Raw genomic sequence first — 16,640 nt, forward strand, 5'->3', positions numbered from 1 at the left:
CTGTATTATTAGTTTATCTGCTTCGTCGATAATACTGTCTTCGTCAGGGAACGTGAATTCTGCGATGAAGTCCGCCAGAGCTTGTGCCTTGATTGCTGTTCTTGGATGGTATTCAATGTCAAATTGACTACTGGACCATTCTCCCTGCTGCTTCTGGCTTGCTCATTGACTTCTTGATTGGCTGGTCCGTCATTACGAGAATAGGATTTGACTGGAAATATTGCCTGAGCTTGCGCGAGGCCACTATTAGTGCAAACGCAATCTTTTCGATCCTTGGGTATCTGGACTCAACCCCTTGGAAAGCTTGGCTGACGTAGTAAACCGGGAGTTGCTTCTTGTCCTCTTCTCTAATCAAACCTGCACTTACTGCCGAGGCTGACACCGCCAGATACAGGTATAAGTTTTCTCCTTCTTTGGACGGGCTTAGGAGAGGCGGACTGCTCAGGTAGTGCTTTAGCTCTTGGAAGGCTGCTTCGCACTCGTCGGTCCAAGCAAAGGCCTGCTTCAATGTCTTAAAGAAGGGCAGGCATTTGTCTGTGGCCCTAGAGACGAACCTGTTTAGAGCTGCTATTCTGCCTGTGAGTTTTTGAACATCCTTGACGGTTTTGGGGGAGGCCATGTCAATGATTGCTCGTACTTTTTCTGGATTTACTTCTATCCCTCTTTGGGACACCATGAATCCCAAGAACTTTCCCGAGGCTACTCCAAAAACACATTTGCTTGGATTCAGTTTCATCTGGTGTTTCTTGAGGGTTGCAAAAGTTTCCTCCAAGTCGTCCAGATGTGTGAGCTCTTCCTTACTCTTGACGAGCATGTCGTCTACATACACCTCCATGTTTCTGCCAATCTGTTGGCTGAACATTCTGTTTACCATTCTCTGATATGTGGCTCCAGCATTTTTCAGTCCGAAGGGCATTACCTTATAATAGTAGAGTCCTTGGCTTGTGATGAAGGCAGTCTTCTCCTGGTCTTCTTCAGCCATCTTTATCTGGTTGTACCCTGAGAAGGCGTCCATGAACGTCAGTAGCTTGTGTCCGGCGGTGGAGTCCACAAGCTGGTCTATCCTTGGTAGAGGAAAGCTGTCCTTTGGGCATGCTTTGTTCAGGTCGGTGAAGTCTACACACATTCTCCACTTTCCGTTTGCTTTCTTTACCAGGACGACGTTGGCGAGCCATTCTGGATAATATACTTCCCGGATGAATCCAGCCGTCAATAGTTTGGTTACTTCCTCGGCTACTACCTGATCTCGTTCTGGAGCGAAGGTTCTTCGTCGTTGCTGAACGGGCTTCCTGCTGGGGTCCACATTCAGCCTGTGCTGGATGACTTCTGGAGATATGCCTGGCATGTCCTCGTGACTCCATGCAAAGACATCTAGATTCCCCTTAAGGAATTTTATGGGCTTCGTTCTCATCTCGGGGCTTAGCGTCGTCCCTATCCTGGTCGTCTTGTCCGCATTTCCTTCTACCAACTCCACTGCTTCCAGGGTCTCCATCCCGTCCTCCTCTTTTTCTTCAATCGTCCACGTGTGGTTCTCCTTTCTTGCCAATACGGCCTGATAGCATTCCCTTGCCAGGACTTGGTCACCCTTCACTTCACCCACGCCGTTGTCTGTTGGGAATTTCACCTTCAAACAGTAGGTCGACGTCGCCGCCTTCCACTTGTTTAGGGTGGGCCTCCCAATGATGACATTGTAGGACGAGGGGCAATCTACCACCAGGAAATCTACTTGTTTGGTCAACTGCAATGGGTAGGTCCCTGCTGTCACCGTCAGAGTCACTATTCCCCTGGGGTAGACCCTGTCTCCACTGAAGCTGACGAGCGAAGAGTCAAAAGGGCGAAGCCTTTTTGGATCTAATCTTAGCTGCTGGAAGGCTGGGAGGTAGATGATATCCGCTGAGCTCCCGTTATCAATAAGGATCCTTCTGGTATTGAACCCTTCTATATTCAGCACTATGACCAGGGGATCATTGTGAGGCTGCTTTACTCCCCTGGCGTCTCCTTCATTAAAGGACATGTCTTGGTATGTTCGTCGGTGCTTGGACGGAGGCATGGTGTGGACGCTGTTCACCTGTTTGTGGCATGCTTTTTTGAGTGATCTGAATGATCCTCCTGAGGATAGTCCTCCCGTGATCATGTTTATCTCCCCGATCACTTTGCGTGGAGGCTGGGACGGATGGTCGTCATCCCGAGTAAAGGATTCATGTTGGGTCCTGTTGTCGTCTCTGAACTTGCTATATTCTCCTTTCTTTACATATTTCTGTAACTTTCCTTTCTGTATTAATTTCTCTATTTGTTCCTTCAGGTCTCTGCAATCTTCTGTGTTGTGGCCGTGGTCTCTATGGAACCGGCAATACTTGTTCTTGTCACGTACGTTGGGGGACGAGTGTAATGGCCTGGGCCATTTGAGATAATGCTCGTCCTTGATCTGCGTGAAAATCTTGTCAACAGGCATAACCAAAGGAGTAAATTTTACCTGACGAGGATTTTTGTCGTCTCTCCTTCTATTCCCGTCATTGTTCCGACGTTCTGGTCTGTCTCTCTTTTGCCCTCTACGGTCGTCTTCCCCTTTGGACTTATCCCCTAGTCTCTCAGTATCTTTTATGGCAGCTAGAGCATCTTCCGCGTTCATGTACTTTTGTGCCTTCAGGAGCATCTCAGCCATTGTCTTCGGGGGGTTTTTTGCAAGAGAGGCCACAAGGTCTCTGGATCTCAACCCTGCTTTGAAGGTCGTCAGCTGCACCTTGTCATCAGCTTCGTCCACTTCCAGGGTTTCCCGGGTGAATCGCTTGACATATGACCTCAGAGTCTCCTTCTCTCCCTGTCTTATGGTGAGTAAGTAATATACTAGTCTCCTTGGGCGTTGTCCCCCTATGAAGTGGCGCAAGAAAGCACTACTCAGCTGATCGAAGTTGTCTATGGACGAGTTTGGCAACTTAGTAAACCACTCTCTTGCAGCTCCTTTGAGAGTCGTAGGGAAGGAACGACACAATATCTCGTCAGGTGGCTGCTGGAGACCCAGAGTCGTCTTAAAGGTATTAAGATGATCCTGAGGGTCCTTGAGTCCGTCGAAGGGCTCTAATTGAGGCAGGCGAAACTTTGACGGCACAGGGCAATCAAGTACCGCTGCAGTGAAGGGCGAATCTGTAGCCCTTATCATTTTGTCTACGCTCCGGTCTGTCTTTTCTTTGATAGCGCTCCTTAGTTCGTCCATCTCCTTCCTCATTTCCCGAAGAAGATCTGAGTTCTGTTCGTCCGGAGTAGTTGGTCTCCGGGGGGTTTCCCTCTGTTGGCTATCCCCCTCTCCCTCCGTGTTACCCTTGGACCGGTTTTCTTCCTGTTGAGCTTGTTGAACCTGTTGGAGCCGCAGCTTCATTTCCTGGTTCTGTCTAGTGAGTTCCTCAATGGTGGCTGCAAGGGCTTGAACTTGCTGGGCCAAGGTTGCTGAATCTGGGTTGGATTCCATCTGGATATGGAGAAATGATGGAAACTATGTTTTCGAATGTGAATCTGAAAACTCGCTTCCCACAGACGGCGCCAAACTGATGATGCACAGGATCGTCAGTAACGGTGAGTGGATGGAATCCTTCGTGGTGCGAGAGAATATGCTCAACGATGGTCACCGGTGTGATGCCTGCCACAACGTCTCCGATGCCAAAGTTAGAATGATAAAAATAGTAGAAAATCAAGATGTGGATCTGTGTTCTGATCTTTCGTACCTTCCTACTGACTGTGTGGGAGCTTTATACCTGCAACCTTGGGGGCTAGCCGTTGGGATGGTTAATACTTTCTCAAGTAACGCCCCTGGTCCAATAATGAGACTTTTAAGAGGTTCCCAACGGTCTGCTGAGTTGATTTCGTAACCGCTCAGGTCATTGATTGACTGCATTGAGTGACTCCCTGTCTTCGTCAGTGACGATAGCTTTCTTCGTTGTTCCTGATGACTTCGTCAAGGATGCTTCCTCCGTCACTAGCGTTATCTTCGTCTAGGGATGCAGCATCGTCATTCCCATCAATTCATAAAATACACACACTATATCGAACAATTCATGAGCACTTACGATACGCTGGTACGATGCAATACTTTTTACATATGATACGTATCGCATATCGTACGATACTGACAACTATGTTCAAGACAATAATAGCCTATAGCTATTGGTTACTAAAAACTCATAAAAGTCCAACAGCGAAATTAACCATTACTATCCAACGGGTATTTTTCTCATGATTGCCCAACGACTATTTTATCCTTTATTGCCCAACTTCCAATCTAGAAAATAAAGAATAATAAAAGTGTTTGAAATACACACCCACACCAACATGGCATTATTCTAAGAGAGAGAGACTATCATACCTATCACATCCTAGCAAAATCGATTAGCTACTTATAAAAAGATTAGAAATTTTGGATCCAATTCTGACAAAGCCCACCTTACTTTTTTTCTTTTTTCTTTTTTTGAGAAAACCTCACCCCTCTAGGATTCAATAATGACTTGAATATAATTTTCATATAAGTCAAGTTGTTTGCTTCATTTACTTAAACTCACCTTTTATTTCAATTTTTTAACAAATAAGCTAGTCAAACGCACGCTTAAGAATCCACAAATCAGTATCTTATTATCATCAAATGCTTGAAAGTTGAAACTTATAAGCACTTTGGTAGAGATGGTGGTTCATATTTTGAATTAGAAGTAATGTTGGTCTCTAGTATACTGTAGATGCCTCATGGAAAATTCAATGTATTGGGTTAGGTTTCGTTGGTGGCACTACAAACTAATAGTGAATCCTTTACTAAGATCCAAAATCCACAAACACTTGCACCGAGAAAAGTTGAAATCTTAACATAAAAGATTCTCACTCGCTCTCTGTTGTTGGTTCTTTAATTCAATTGTAATATCTATCATGTCCTCATTAAATTCTTTTTGGGTTCATAGACTATATAATTATATAATGAAATAGAAAACACCCTCTTCTTTTAAAATCTCCATCATTGATAACTCAATTTTAAATTTAGGACTCATTTGTATATTTTGTCTTTATTTTTGCTCTCTCTTCAAGTATTAAAAGTCCAGATTTATTCATTTAATTTTATGTTGAACACAAGTCAAACTAAAGCTCATCATCGAACGAGATTACACGTTCAAACTTGGTTCATTTTCTTATCAAACAAGTTCAAGCTTATTTACGAAATACTTGATTAATTTATTCTTTTCCCCTATATAGTAAAATCATTACTAAAATTTTTTAGTCTTCACAACACAAATTTATGAATTTTGATTAGGAATAAATCGTATAAATTATCAACAAACTATAAATAATAATTTGATATGATATGAACCTATTTACAAACTAACATAATTTAGTCTATAAAAATGTATCTTTACACAATATTTTTCATGCAAAACTCTGATTTTTTTTTTTTTTAATATGCAAACCACACAGAAGATTACTGTTAAAGTCCAATTGGGCTGGACACATATAGGCCCAGAAACAACAAGCCCACATTTATCGACGCGCAAAAAACACGATGAAACGGTCACTTCAACAAATACTGCCACGTGTAACTCCTATAAGAGCACAATCGTCATTCCATTAAAAAAAAATAAACGCCGACTTCGAAACTCGTCAGTCGTCACACACGGGAAAAGCGGTTTCTTAAAGAATCCAATTCCGAGGGAAAACAAAATTTCACAGAGTCAGAGAGAGAGATGGGGCTGCTTTCCAACAGGTATTTTTTTTGAAATTCCATTTTTTTTTCTTTTTCTCGGATTTACGCGTATATGAAAACCCGTTTGTTTACCGAGAACTCTTGGGGAAAACAAAATTTGGGGTTTCCTTGATGCTGTAAAAAGATTTCAAATTCACTGTTGCTTGAGTTTTCCGCTGGGTTTTCTCGGCAACCAAACGGGATCAAGGGGGCATCATCGTAATTTATACAATTTGTTGAAATTTACAGAGTGCAAAGGGAGAGCCTGAAACCAGGGGATCACATATACTCGTGGAGAGCTGTTTATATTTATGCTCATCATGGTTATTATCTTCTTCTTCTTCTTTTTTATTTTAATTTTCGAATTTTTTTTATTAATATGATAGAATTTCATGCTTATAAGCTTTGGATGTCACTGAATGATTTGTTTAATTGCTCTATGAAGATTTGTAAATTGTTAAATGGGTATAACTACAAAAAGAAACAATATTCATCCATTATTGGTATTGTGTTTTTTTTTTTGTTTATCTTGACAATATATTTATTCTCCATCTTAACAAAAAAACAGGTATCTATGTTGGAGATGACAAAGTCATTCATTTTACTAGACGTGGCCAAGAAGTAGGAACTGGGACTGTGCTGGATGTCCTCTTGACTAGCTCAGGACCAGCCCGATCTCGTCAGCCCTGCTCCACTTGCACTCCACCAGAAGAAGGGAGTGGGGTCGTGTCCTCATGCCTGAACTGCTTCCTTTCTGGTGGTGTTCTGTACCGTTTTGAGTATTCTGTCACCCCTGCTCTCTTTCTTGCTAAAGCACGTGGTGGAACATGCACTCTTGCCGGCTCAGACCCAGATGATGCCGTGGTCCATCGAGTAAAGTACCTGCTTGAAAATGGCTTTGGCTGCTATAATGTGTTTAAGAACAACTGTGAGGACTTTGCTATCTACTGCAAAACCGGGCTTCTTGTGGTGGAACAAGGAACAATTGGTCAGAGTGGCCAAGCTGTTTCTATTATAGGGGGGCCTCTCGCGGCTGCTTTATCTACACCATTGCTTCTTGTTACCACCAATGTGTATGGAATGGCTGCTATCACTGTTGCAGTCTACTGTGCTAGTAGATATGTTGCTGACATTGGCATGAGAAAGGATGTTGTGAAGATGTCTGCAGAGGATCTGACGAGGAGGCTTGCGACAGGCTTACTTCAGGTAGTTGAACCCCAAATTTCAGCTACTCCTGCCCGTGGATCTCCCTTGCTTCTTACTCAATGATGTAATGTAATCTTTGTTTATTTACGGATTGTGTTTGATTGTGAAACAAGGCATTTGTTTCACTTGTCTCTTCTGGTTTGAATGTAAACCGTTTTCCCATTTGTTTAACTAGTTTGAATTGTCATCCACTGTTATTCTACAGTACTTTGAAAACTAAATTGGTTTGTGAACTAAACTGTGCTGTCGATAAATAATTAAGTATAACAATTGGAGAGTTGAATTGTGATGGTCCTTGGAGGGAAAAAAGGGGGAATCTCAAAGCTAATCCTAACGGACCCATAGATGATGGAACAATCCCCTGGGCCAAAACCGCAGCTGTGGCTACTCCACTTCAACGTGCTTTAGACAGAATTGAGGGAACAATTCTTAACTTCCATTGTTACCTCAATGGGAGTGCTCGGTGCAAGCGACTGAGAAAAATCATTGGATCTATCATGTCAACATTTATTATCCTGATCATTGTCACCGATTTTACTTTAAATGCAACAAGACTGTCACTGTATAGGGTTGGATGAGCACCTTAAAAACTTGTACCCTCAATTTACCTAAAAGGATGGTGTGTTGCAAGAAACCCCACACTTTATAAAGAAACGGATCAGAATGAAGAATTTTAGAGACAACCAATAGCACACTTAATATCTCAACTTGTTGGCTTGTGCAATTAGGAGTGTAGACATTTTTTACCTTGTGCAACTCACCACTCTACGTTGCCCACTCACAATCTTATAAGTTAGCAAACTGTAAAATTGAGTGTGGAAATGATTGTGTTTGGCGGACTAGATCACGTCTCCTATCAAGAGAAACCTTTAAAATATCCTTTATAAGCGAAAAAAAAAGAGGTATATTCTTTTCGAAAACTGCATTACAGTTCATTCCAAAGATTTCTCACTGATTTAACCTTCCTAGGTTCTCCAATCGATCCCATCAATTTATCAAAAGTCTAAAATGTAGATCATTAAACTATTGTAAGCTCCGATTCAACAAACTTCAATATGTCTGACACCTTGCTCAATTGAAATCCTTAGTGTTGTTCCTCTTTCATGTGGTGCTTGCCAACTAGTGTCATAATTTGAAGGCCTCAACCACTATATTTTGCAGAACTCGAGTTATTTCTTTTGCGTCAAAAGTGTGGATGGCCTTTGTGAATATTTTCGATATGCCTATTTGTTAACACTTTCTTAAGTTACACTTTTTCAAATTACAGATATTTAAAATTTCACTTTCTTTCCCTTTCCCCCCTAAATACGGCATTTTCAAACATCCTCATTTTCAAAAAACTAAAATAAATTTGTACCAAACAGGTGATAACACACCAAAAGAGTCTATTTAAGAGATGCACAATTCATAAAAACAAATTACAAAGAAATAGGAATAACTCAAAGAAGACAACAAGTACAATTCATTTCTTGGATGAATAGTTTCATAATTGTGTCATGGGAACACTAAGAAGAAAGAATATAGATGGATAGTGATTACTTATAGAGACTACTCAAGAGAAAGATGCGTGATTTTTCGCTCCATAAAGTAAAAGAATAAAGATATATTTTTTCCAACAACTAACTGTAGGCGTATAATATGAGTTGTCCATTTACTGTTTACAAAAGTCTATCTTCTTGCATGCTCTTCTTATCTCTACCTCTATCTCAGGGGACAAACTTACTCCACAACACCCAATAATTTCAAATCTAGAAAATAGAAAATAGAAAATAATATGTCATTTCTCGAGGACAAACTTATGTACGACCATGCTGTAGGCATTTAGTTTGTTCAACTGAACCATAAATCCATGTTTTTCCCACCAATTATAAGTCGGGATTTTCTTAATCATGTTGGATTAGAAAAAGTATATCATGCATTCAATATAAGCATCTCCTTTTCACTGAGTGTAAATCAGACAATGATAGGGTTCACACTGTGAGTGTGAAAAGGAGAATGCATATACAAAATGCATAGCATTAATTATTGGTACCATTGGAGTGCAAGGTCGTAAATGCTGCTCTTTAAGGCTTAAATGTTGTTATTCAAGAAATCCGGTTAATAGTAATTAATAAACAATTATGAAACATAAGCTTGACAAGATCAGATAATCTATCCCTTGATACAACTGTTATTTTACCAAAGATGCTAACTCGCCAAAAAAAGAGCCAAAAACAAAGGGGCTCTATAACAAAAGTGGGTTACACATAAGACTTTTCAAGACTCCTATTTTGGGCTTAGAACCCTGCTTCAATCATCATTGATGTTCTCACCCAGATTTCTACCGTTGTCAGTAAACCTCTTAAGACAAGCAAAACAACGTTTATACAACCATCATTCTCTGGGTTATTTGTCACATGAGCATATTTTCCTGAGTAAACCACAAAACTAATGAGACATGCACTGATGGGAGTTGAAAAAAGGTGTGGCTAACAATGCCAAGGTATAAAATCTAGAGGATAGTCTTACCCCATACAACTTTCCCAGCAGGTGTAACCAGACCCAACTCATTGACATTCACCTGAAATTCACAGTAATAGGGGAAACAACCATGTAAGCCTACTATGTTGACTATTTTTCAATGGACTAAAGAAATTAACATTTACAGGAAAACAATACCTCAATGATGGTTCCCTTTGTCATCACACCAAGAGAGGTATACATCTGACCATTAGGATTTTTCTTTACTCCGATAATGTCAAGATTGAAAGTGCATTTGAGTTCAGGGTGTGTCACATGAACTTTGGTGAACCGCAACCCTGAAGGACGGATAAAGCGCTCATACTACGAGGGTTTTCTTGTAAAAGCAGAACCCACAAATGTCGCTTTTGTGATCATCCTCTTCCATTGCTTGCTGCAAAAGAGATCAGGCTTAGAGTGTTGGCAGCTTTGCTAGTGACTTGATTCATGTTTTCATCATAAGAAAACAGAGATTTTTTTTTTTTTTTTTTGATAATTCGATAGTTGGGGCTGGGGGGGATTTGAACCCTTAGTCTTCATTGACACCTCTTAGTCTCAAGCTCAATTGGTTGACACCTTATAGGTGTCAACCAATTGAGCTTTGGGATGCACGAATGTGGCAAAATGGGTGCCGCACCCGCGTCTGACGCAGCCCGATGCGACAACGCACGAGTAATGCCGCTGGTCGCGCGTCAATGCCATGTCCAGTTTTTTTTTTTTTTTTTTTTTTTCATTTCCCAACTCACATTGACTCAACACTGATTCGCACCAACTCAATCCGTATCAGGCGAAACCGCCGAAACACACCGATTCAGGCCATACCAACGCTGAACCAGCCAATTCAAGTCGAAATTCAAAAAAAAAAAAAAAAAAAGGTGCAAAACGCACCGTTTGAACTTAATAACAAAACCCTAAACTATCTCAGTTCTCAAACACACACCATTCTTCAATCTTTAGCTCTCTCTCACTCTCTGTGCTCCCTAGTCCCCTCTCGACTCTCTGCTCTCCGTCTCCCCTCTCTCACAGACACACTCAGTCACTCCCTAAGACACATTCGCACTCTCCTATTCTTTGCATGACTCTCGGTCTCAAGCTCACCTCAAGTCTCAAGTCTCAAGCACACCTCACCTCATCGACCCACTTTCAACTCAGGTATCAAACTAATTAAAGCTTTCAATCTCAAGCTCATTATACTCTCACATGCTCTGACTATTACTCATTGTGAATTTGTGATCTGATTTTTTTAAATTTTTTATATAAGCTATAATGTTGTGACTTGGATTTGATTTTTTATTTAGTCAATAGCTATTATTTGTAGGTTAAATTGAATCTACTGAATTTGTAATGGATGAAGTTACTAGCATAGAAACTTCACCTTCATCTAATGTAGAAGTGCTAAATGATGAAGCTCCTCTTTGGCAGTATGTGACTAAAGTATAAAAACCACCTGATTCTATTGTTAGATCAAGTGGAAACACACAATTTAAGTGCAACTATTGTAATGGAGTTTGATAGAGAAGCGGAAAATAATTCCCATCTCCAGCTCGTCCAACTGGCTCGTCCAGAGCCTACAACGCAGGATTGATCCCAGAGTTTATCCAGAAGAGGAAGAAGCGTCCATGAATAATAGCACCACTCCATAAACTGTCCTCCATGAGGCATGATCGTCCATTGGGTTCGTCCATGGACAATCGATAGATATCTTTGGACGAACCAAACCGTCCTATGCTAGACAGACGGAAGCTCAACACTTAGACTTTCAACAAACCCTTCGAATAAGTTAACTTCCATTAGCGGTTACAATTTTATATCCGTTGAGGTAGTTAACTCCGGAGTTGTTGGTTTCCACAAATCCTGGAACGGTTATTGGACAAGTAACCGTCCCAGGCTCCCTATATAAGGGACCGGTCTGAACCCGACAATTCTCACTCAGACAATTTTCCAAAATACTTGGAACTTCCTTCTCTACAAAACTAACTTCTCCATCGGAGGGGGTTCGACCGGTCTTCTCCGGTCTCCTCTTTGATTGCGTTTCCTTCCTTGCAGGCCATCAACCGTTTCGATAGCCCACCGAAGCCAGGCCATCCACCTTACTGATTCGGAGCGATATCAGAGTTTTTTTGGGATCCTATTCTACGGTTAAGGCTCATTTATTGAAAATTACTAATAAAGGTATTCAACCATGCCCTAAGGTGACATCGAGCCATAGGTTGGAAATGCAGTGAATGCATGATCAGATTGAGAATGATAAGTTAGAGAGAGAACAGAGAAGTCAAATTCCCTTACCCCACCCCAACCATGGGCCTATACCTATTCCTTCATTTCGAAGACAGGAAATGAGTGATAGTACAAATCCGGTTGATGGTAAGAGGAGGAAGGTGACTATGAATTCTCCTTTGGAGAGAGCATTCCAAAATAATGCTAGACATGAATTGGATAGTAGAATTACTAGGATGTTTTATACCGGTGGGCTTCCGTTTAACTTTGCAAGGAACCCATATTATCATAGTTCCTATTCATATGCTGCTACCCATAGCATTCAGGATTATATTCCTCCTAGATACAATACCTTGAGAACAACACTTTTGCAAAAAGAAAGAGCTCATGTTGAAAGACTTTTGAACCCAATTATGGACTTTTGGCTTGAAAATGGTGTAAGTATAGTTTCTAATGGATAGTCAGATCCACAAAGGAGGCCTCTTATTAATATTATGGTTGTATTAGATGGGGGTCCAGTGTTTATAAAGGCAATTGATGGGTCAAGTGAGTTCAAAGACAAACATTATATTGCTGGGGTGTTGAAGGATGCTATAAAAGAGATTGGACATGAAAAAATTGTCTAAATTATCACTGATAATGCTAGTGTGATGAAGCCTGCTAGAGCTCTTATTGAAGGTGAGTATCCTAAAATATTTTGGACACCTTGTGTCACGACCCAAACCTATACTTCAGAGTTTAGAGCATGATCGGCATGTTAATATCAAGTTTACCTCAATATTAAAACCAACCAACCTAAACTGAAGGTACATATCAAGAATTGTTTCTTGAATTCCTGCTTATTTTCTTGCATAAAAGCCAAAATATACAAATATGATGGAAACTTGAAATTTCCTTTCCTTTGAACTTGGAAACTTATCACCTGGCTGAAACATAAGGTATCCGTGTAAATATTACATAGCTAAACATTTAGTAAAACTCTTATTACAAACCTAACCCCAAAGACATACAACTGGGGTTCAAAACAAACTAAGGTACTGAATTACACCTGTGCTCAAATGATCAAATACATCTTGATTCCTCCTATACAATAAAAGAGCTAACTGCTATACAACAAAACTCTACATCCTAACAAACGAGAAAACACAGAATCCTTGCCACCTCTAATACTCTCGCTGCTTCCAGGAAGAATCTGTGCACTGAAATATAATAGAGTGAGCTGCAAAGCCCAGTAAGGTTTTAAAACTCCATGGGCTTTTAATAAGAATACATGTAAATCAAATATTTTATGGATATGCCAGATTTGATAAAATAGCCTTCATACTGTTCATATTGTTCATAAAATAACTTAAGAGTTTTTAGATGAGAATACTTTATTTTCCTTTCATATAATAAATAAAAGGACATAATAAGGAACTTAAATATAATTCAGTAATCTTATCTTTGAACAGACTATCAAATACTTTATCATAACTTCTCATCAGACTTATAACACATTCAATATACATTTCTTATCATCATACTTTTCTTATAATTTCCAAATAGCTTAATAGCTCATTTATAATACATATTAGTTAATCCATTTGTAAGTCTGTCACAATTTTGAGAGGCTTCCAGCACAGAGTGCCAAGCATCCGACATTCCCTACAGTGTCAGGCATCCAACATTCCCTACAATGCTAGGTAATTCCGGAATCATATCATAATACATATTTTCAACCATGGGGGGAGGTTGACATCCTCCACAAGTTGGTTGTTACCAATAAAGGTGGGTACAGCAGAGCCAGTCCCACTTTTAATGGCCAATCAAAATTTCCATGGAAATGCCAGTACTATAACCCCTATTGGTTGAGTTCAGAACATAACAATGGAATAACACAAAAACTATATTTTTCTGATAACTTTGCTTTTACATAAATGTTTCACAACAGTAGCATATCCACTTCATTCTTAAATATTATGTTTGTGATATAAATAATAGCATCAATATGCTAAAATTATTATGTATATAAGATTGAACAACTCACAAACACATATTTTACTTAAATCATGCATATATGTAATATCTATAATTAAAAACTTTAATGCATAATATTTTTCTAAACAATTTTTATACTTATCAAAAGCACATGTCACAAATCTCTTACCTGAAAAGAGAAGGCGTGAGAGATTGTACAAGAGGAGCTCAAGTGCCTGTCTTCTCGTTCTCTCCACCTAAATGAAAAACCAAAACTTATTACGGAAAAACTCTTCCTAATATATAAACTTATACCTCAATCACAACCTAACTCTCAAACTCAAGAAAATCTTAATTCCCATCACATAAAGTTCCCTAAAGCACATAATACAATCATCAAACACATTTTGCACCCAAACCATAGAGAAATAAAGGTATAAAATTTATATATGATCCTAACATACCAAATGATGAGCATATTAAATTATAGCTCAAAACATACACCCTAACTTGAAAATTAAATCCACAAAGTCAGGTGTAGCATATGTTGTTCACTGCTCATTTCAACAGCGTATGTTCCATTTGTAAAATACAAATGAACTATCCACACACATCCAATTGTCATGAAATTTTACATAACTACTCCCCTGTATGTCTAGTATATACCATAAAAATTTCAGAATCAAAGAATAAACCCATAATTTACTAAAAATCACGTAATACAACATACTCAAATCTGTCTTGATAGAATTTCTTGCAACTTAAAAATTAAACCATTATTTTTATGTTCATCCAAATGTTGTAAGACCACTTCCATAACAACCATGTGTGTCTTAGAATTCATAAAAACTACTCCTAGAATCCTAATTCACAAAATATGATTTAATACATATTTTTCTTGTTGTAAATATCAAATCTGTCACAGAGACAGTTTCAGTACATATTCTTACAAAATCATCAACAAATAGCAATAGGCCTTAATTTCATTTGGGTATTTTTATACCCATACTATACATATTAAAATATGTTAATAAGCATTCAATTGATCACAATATCATCAAACTTTCAAATCACTAAAACAAAATCATAGTTCAGCCTCTAAAATTAGGATAGAGGATAAAGAAATAGAAATAAACAAATGAAGTTTTAATTACTTACCCATAAACTTTGAAACTGAAATTTTAGTGTTAACCTTTTAATTTCTTCTCTAGAGAGGGATATATTGTTTTGGTGAGAAGGGAGGGTTGCCGTGCAAGAGCAAAGGAAGAAGAGAGAAAGAAGAACAAAGAAAGAGGAATAGAGAAAGAAGAAAAGGGGCTGGACTTTCTGATCTGATGCAACTAAGAAAATAGGATAAGGGAGAAGACTTTTGGGGTAGCAAAAGGGGATAAGAGACGTGGACTTTGGGTGGAATACGTGTGATGCTTAGGGAAAAAAAATCTCACCACTCACTTTTTCAACTTTTTTGCATTCACACTCACTTTTCTACAAAGAATAACATCACTTTGCACATATATATATATATATATATATATCCTTACCTTTATAAAGTTATATCCATCACATTAAAAAAAAACATATATGTTCTATAATATCACAATATCAAAACTTCATACACTTAAAAGTAATTAAGATAATAACATGCATATAAACCCATAAAATTAATTATGAAATTAGGTTGGAGTGTTACACCTTGTGTTGTCCACACTCTCAATCTAGCTTTGAAGAATATCTGTGCAGCAAAAAACACTAAAAAGAATGAATTTATATATGAGGAATGTAGTGGGATTACACGTATTGTTGATGATGCATCCTTCATACGTGTTTTTATCATGAACCATTCAATGAAGTTGGCAATGTTTAATGAATTTTGTCCATTAAAACTGCTTTAAGTTGCTAATACTAGATTTGCTTCAGTTGTTGTAATGCTGAAATGGTTGACGTTGATAAAAAGATGCCTTCAAACCATGGCTATTAGTGACCAATGAGCTTCTTATAGGGAGGATGATGTTGGAAAAGCTCAAAAGGTGAAAGATTTGATTCTAAGTGATTGTTGGTGAGATACTGTTGATTATATCCTTGAATTCATAGCACCTATTTATGATATGCTACGAGTAGCCGACGTAGATAAGCCTTGTCATCATCTTGTGTATGAAATGTGGGATTCAATGATAGAGAAGGTGAATGCAACAATATATTGGCACGAAGGTTTGGAAGATGATAAATATAGCTCATTTTGGGGTGTGGTATATGATATACTCATTGATTGATGGACTAAAAATTGTACACCACTACATTACTTGACTCATTCCTTAAATCCTAAGTAAGTACATTTATTTTCTATTTTCTATTTTCCTTAGTTCCCTTTTCTAGTAAAACACACGTTTTATTTATATTTGTTTTTTAATCTTTAACTAGGTATTACTCCATTGAATGGCTTTCGAAGAATCCAAAACGCATCTCTCCACATCGGGATCATAAAATTTCTATGGAAAGGAGCAAGTGTTTGGATCGATACTTTGAAGATGAGAATGACTTAAGGATGGTGAAAGTAGAGTTTGCTGCATTTTAAGAAGGGAGATTTCCTTCACCAGATGCCTTGACAGATAGGTGGGTCTTACAACCTTTAGTTTGGTGGCAATACCATGGCTCCTCATTTCCAACTCTTCAAACCCTTTCCCTCAAACTTCTTGGACAACCTTGTTCATCCTCATGTGCTAAGAGGAATTGGAGCACATATAAATTCATTCATTCTTTAAAAAGAAACAAAATAGCTCCTGCACGTGTTGAGGATTTAGTATATGTGCATTCTAATCTTCGACTCATGTCAAGGCGTAATAAGGAGTACGTAAATACAACAATAAAGATGTGGGATATTGCAGGAGATTTTTGGAATGAAAGCGACATACATGGAGGAGCTGGAATTCTTGAGAATGCTGCCCTTACACTTGATGAGCCAGTATTGGAGACCATGGTTATTGAGAATGTTAGCAGTAGTGTTACTACTAGTGAAAGTGAAGTTCGAAGTAAAGCTATTAATCTTGAAGATGATGAT

At 38.8% G+C, this 16,640-nt stretch overlaps 1 protein-coding gene and 2 long non-coding RNA genes across 3 annotated transcripts; 1 reads left to right on the forward strand and 2 right to left on the reverse strand.

The window, feature by feature from the left end:
• The first annotated feature begins 5,615 nt into the window (after positions 1 to 5,615).
• On the forward strand, positions 5,616 to 7,134 carry LOC115953421. The gene is made up of 3 exons (XM_031071060.1): positions 5,616 to 5,728; positions 5,957 to 6,030; positions 6,276 to 7,134. The coding sequence occupies exons 1-3, from the start codon at positions 5,709 to 5,711 to the stop codon at positions 6,974 to 6,976; spliced, it is 795 nt and encodes a 264-aa protein (XP_030926920.1). The 5' UTR covers positions 5,616 to 5,708; the 3' UTR covers positions 6,977 to 7,134.
• Positions 7,135 to 9,311: 2,177 nt separating this feature from the next.
• On the reverse strand, positions 9,312 to 9,796 carry LOC115952475. Its single transcript, XR_004083415.1, has 3 exons — positions 9,572 to 9,796; positions 9,422 to 9,473; positions 9,312 to 9,323 (listed from the first exon to the last, which is right to left on the reverse strand). It is a non-coding gene; the product is annotated as an uncharacterized LOC115952475 (long non-coding RNA).
• A 2,712-nt stretch (positions 9,797 to 12,508) lies between these two features.
• Positions 12,509 to 14,972, reverse strand: LOC115952474. The gene is made up of 3 exons (XR_004083414.1): positions 14,744 to 14,972; positions 13,776 to 13,842; positions 12,509 to 12,828 (listed from the first exon to the last, which is right to left on the reverse strand). It is a non-coding gene; the product is annotated as an uncharacterized LOC115952474 (long non-coding RNA).
• Positions 14,973 to 16,640: the final 1,668 nt, after the last annotated feature.

The sequence above is a fragment of the Quercus lobata genome, chromosome 7 (assembly GCF_001633185.2).
Source record: "Quercus lobata isolate SW786 chromosome 7, ValleyOak3.0 Primary Assembly, whole genome shotgun sequence".
NCBI lineage: Eukaryota > Viridiplantae > Streptophyta > Magnoliopsida > Fagales > Fagaceae > Quercus > Quercus lobata.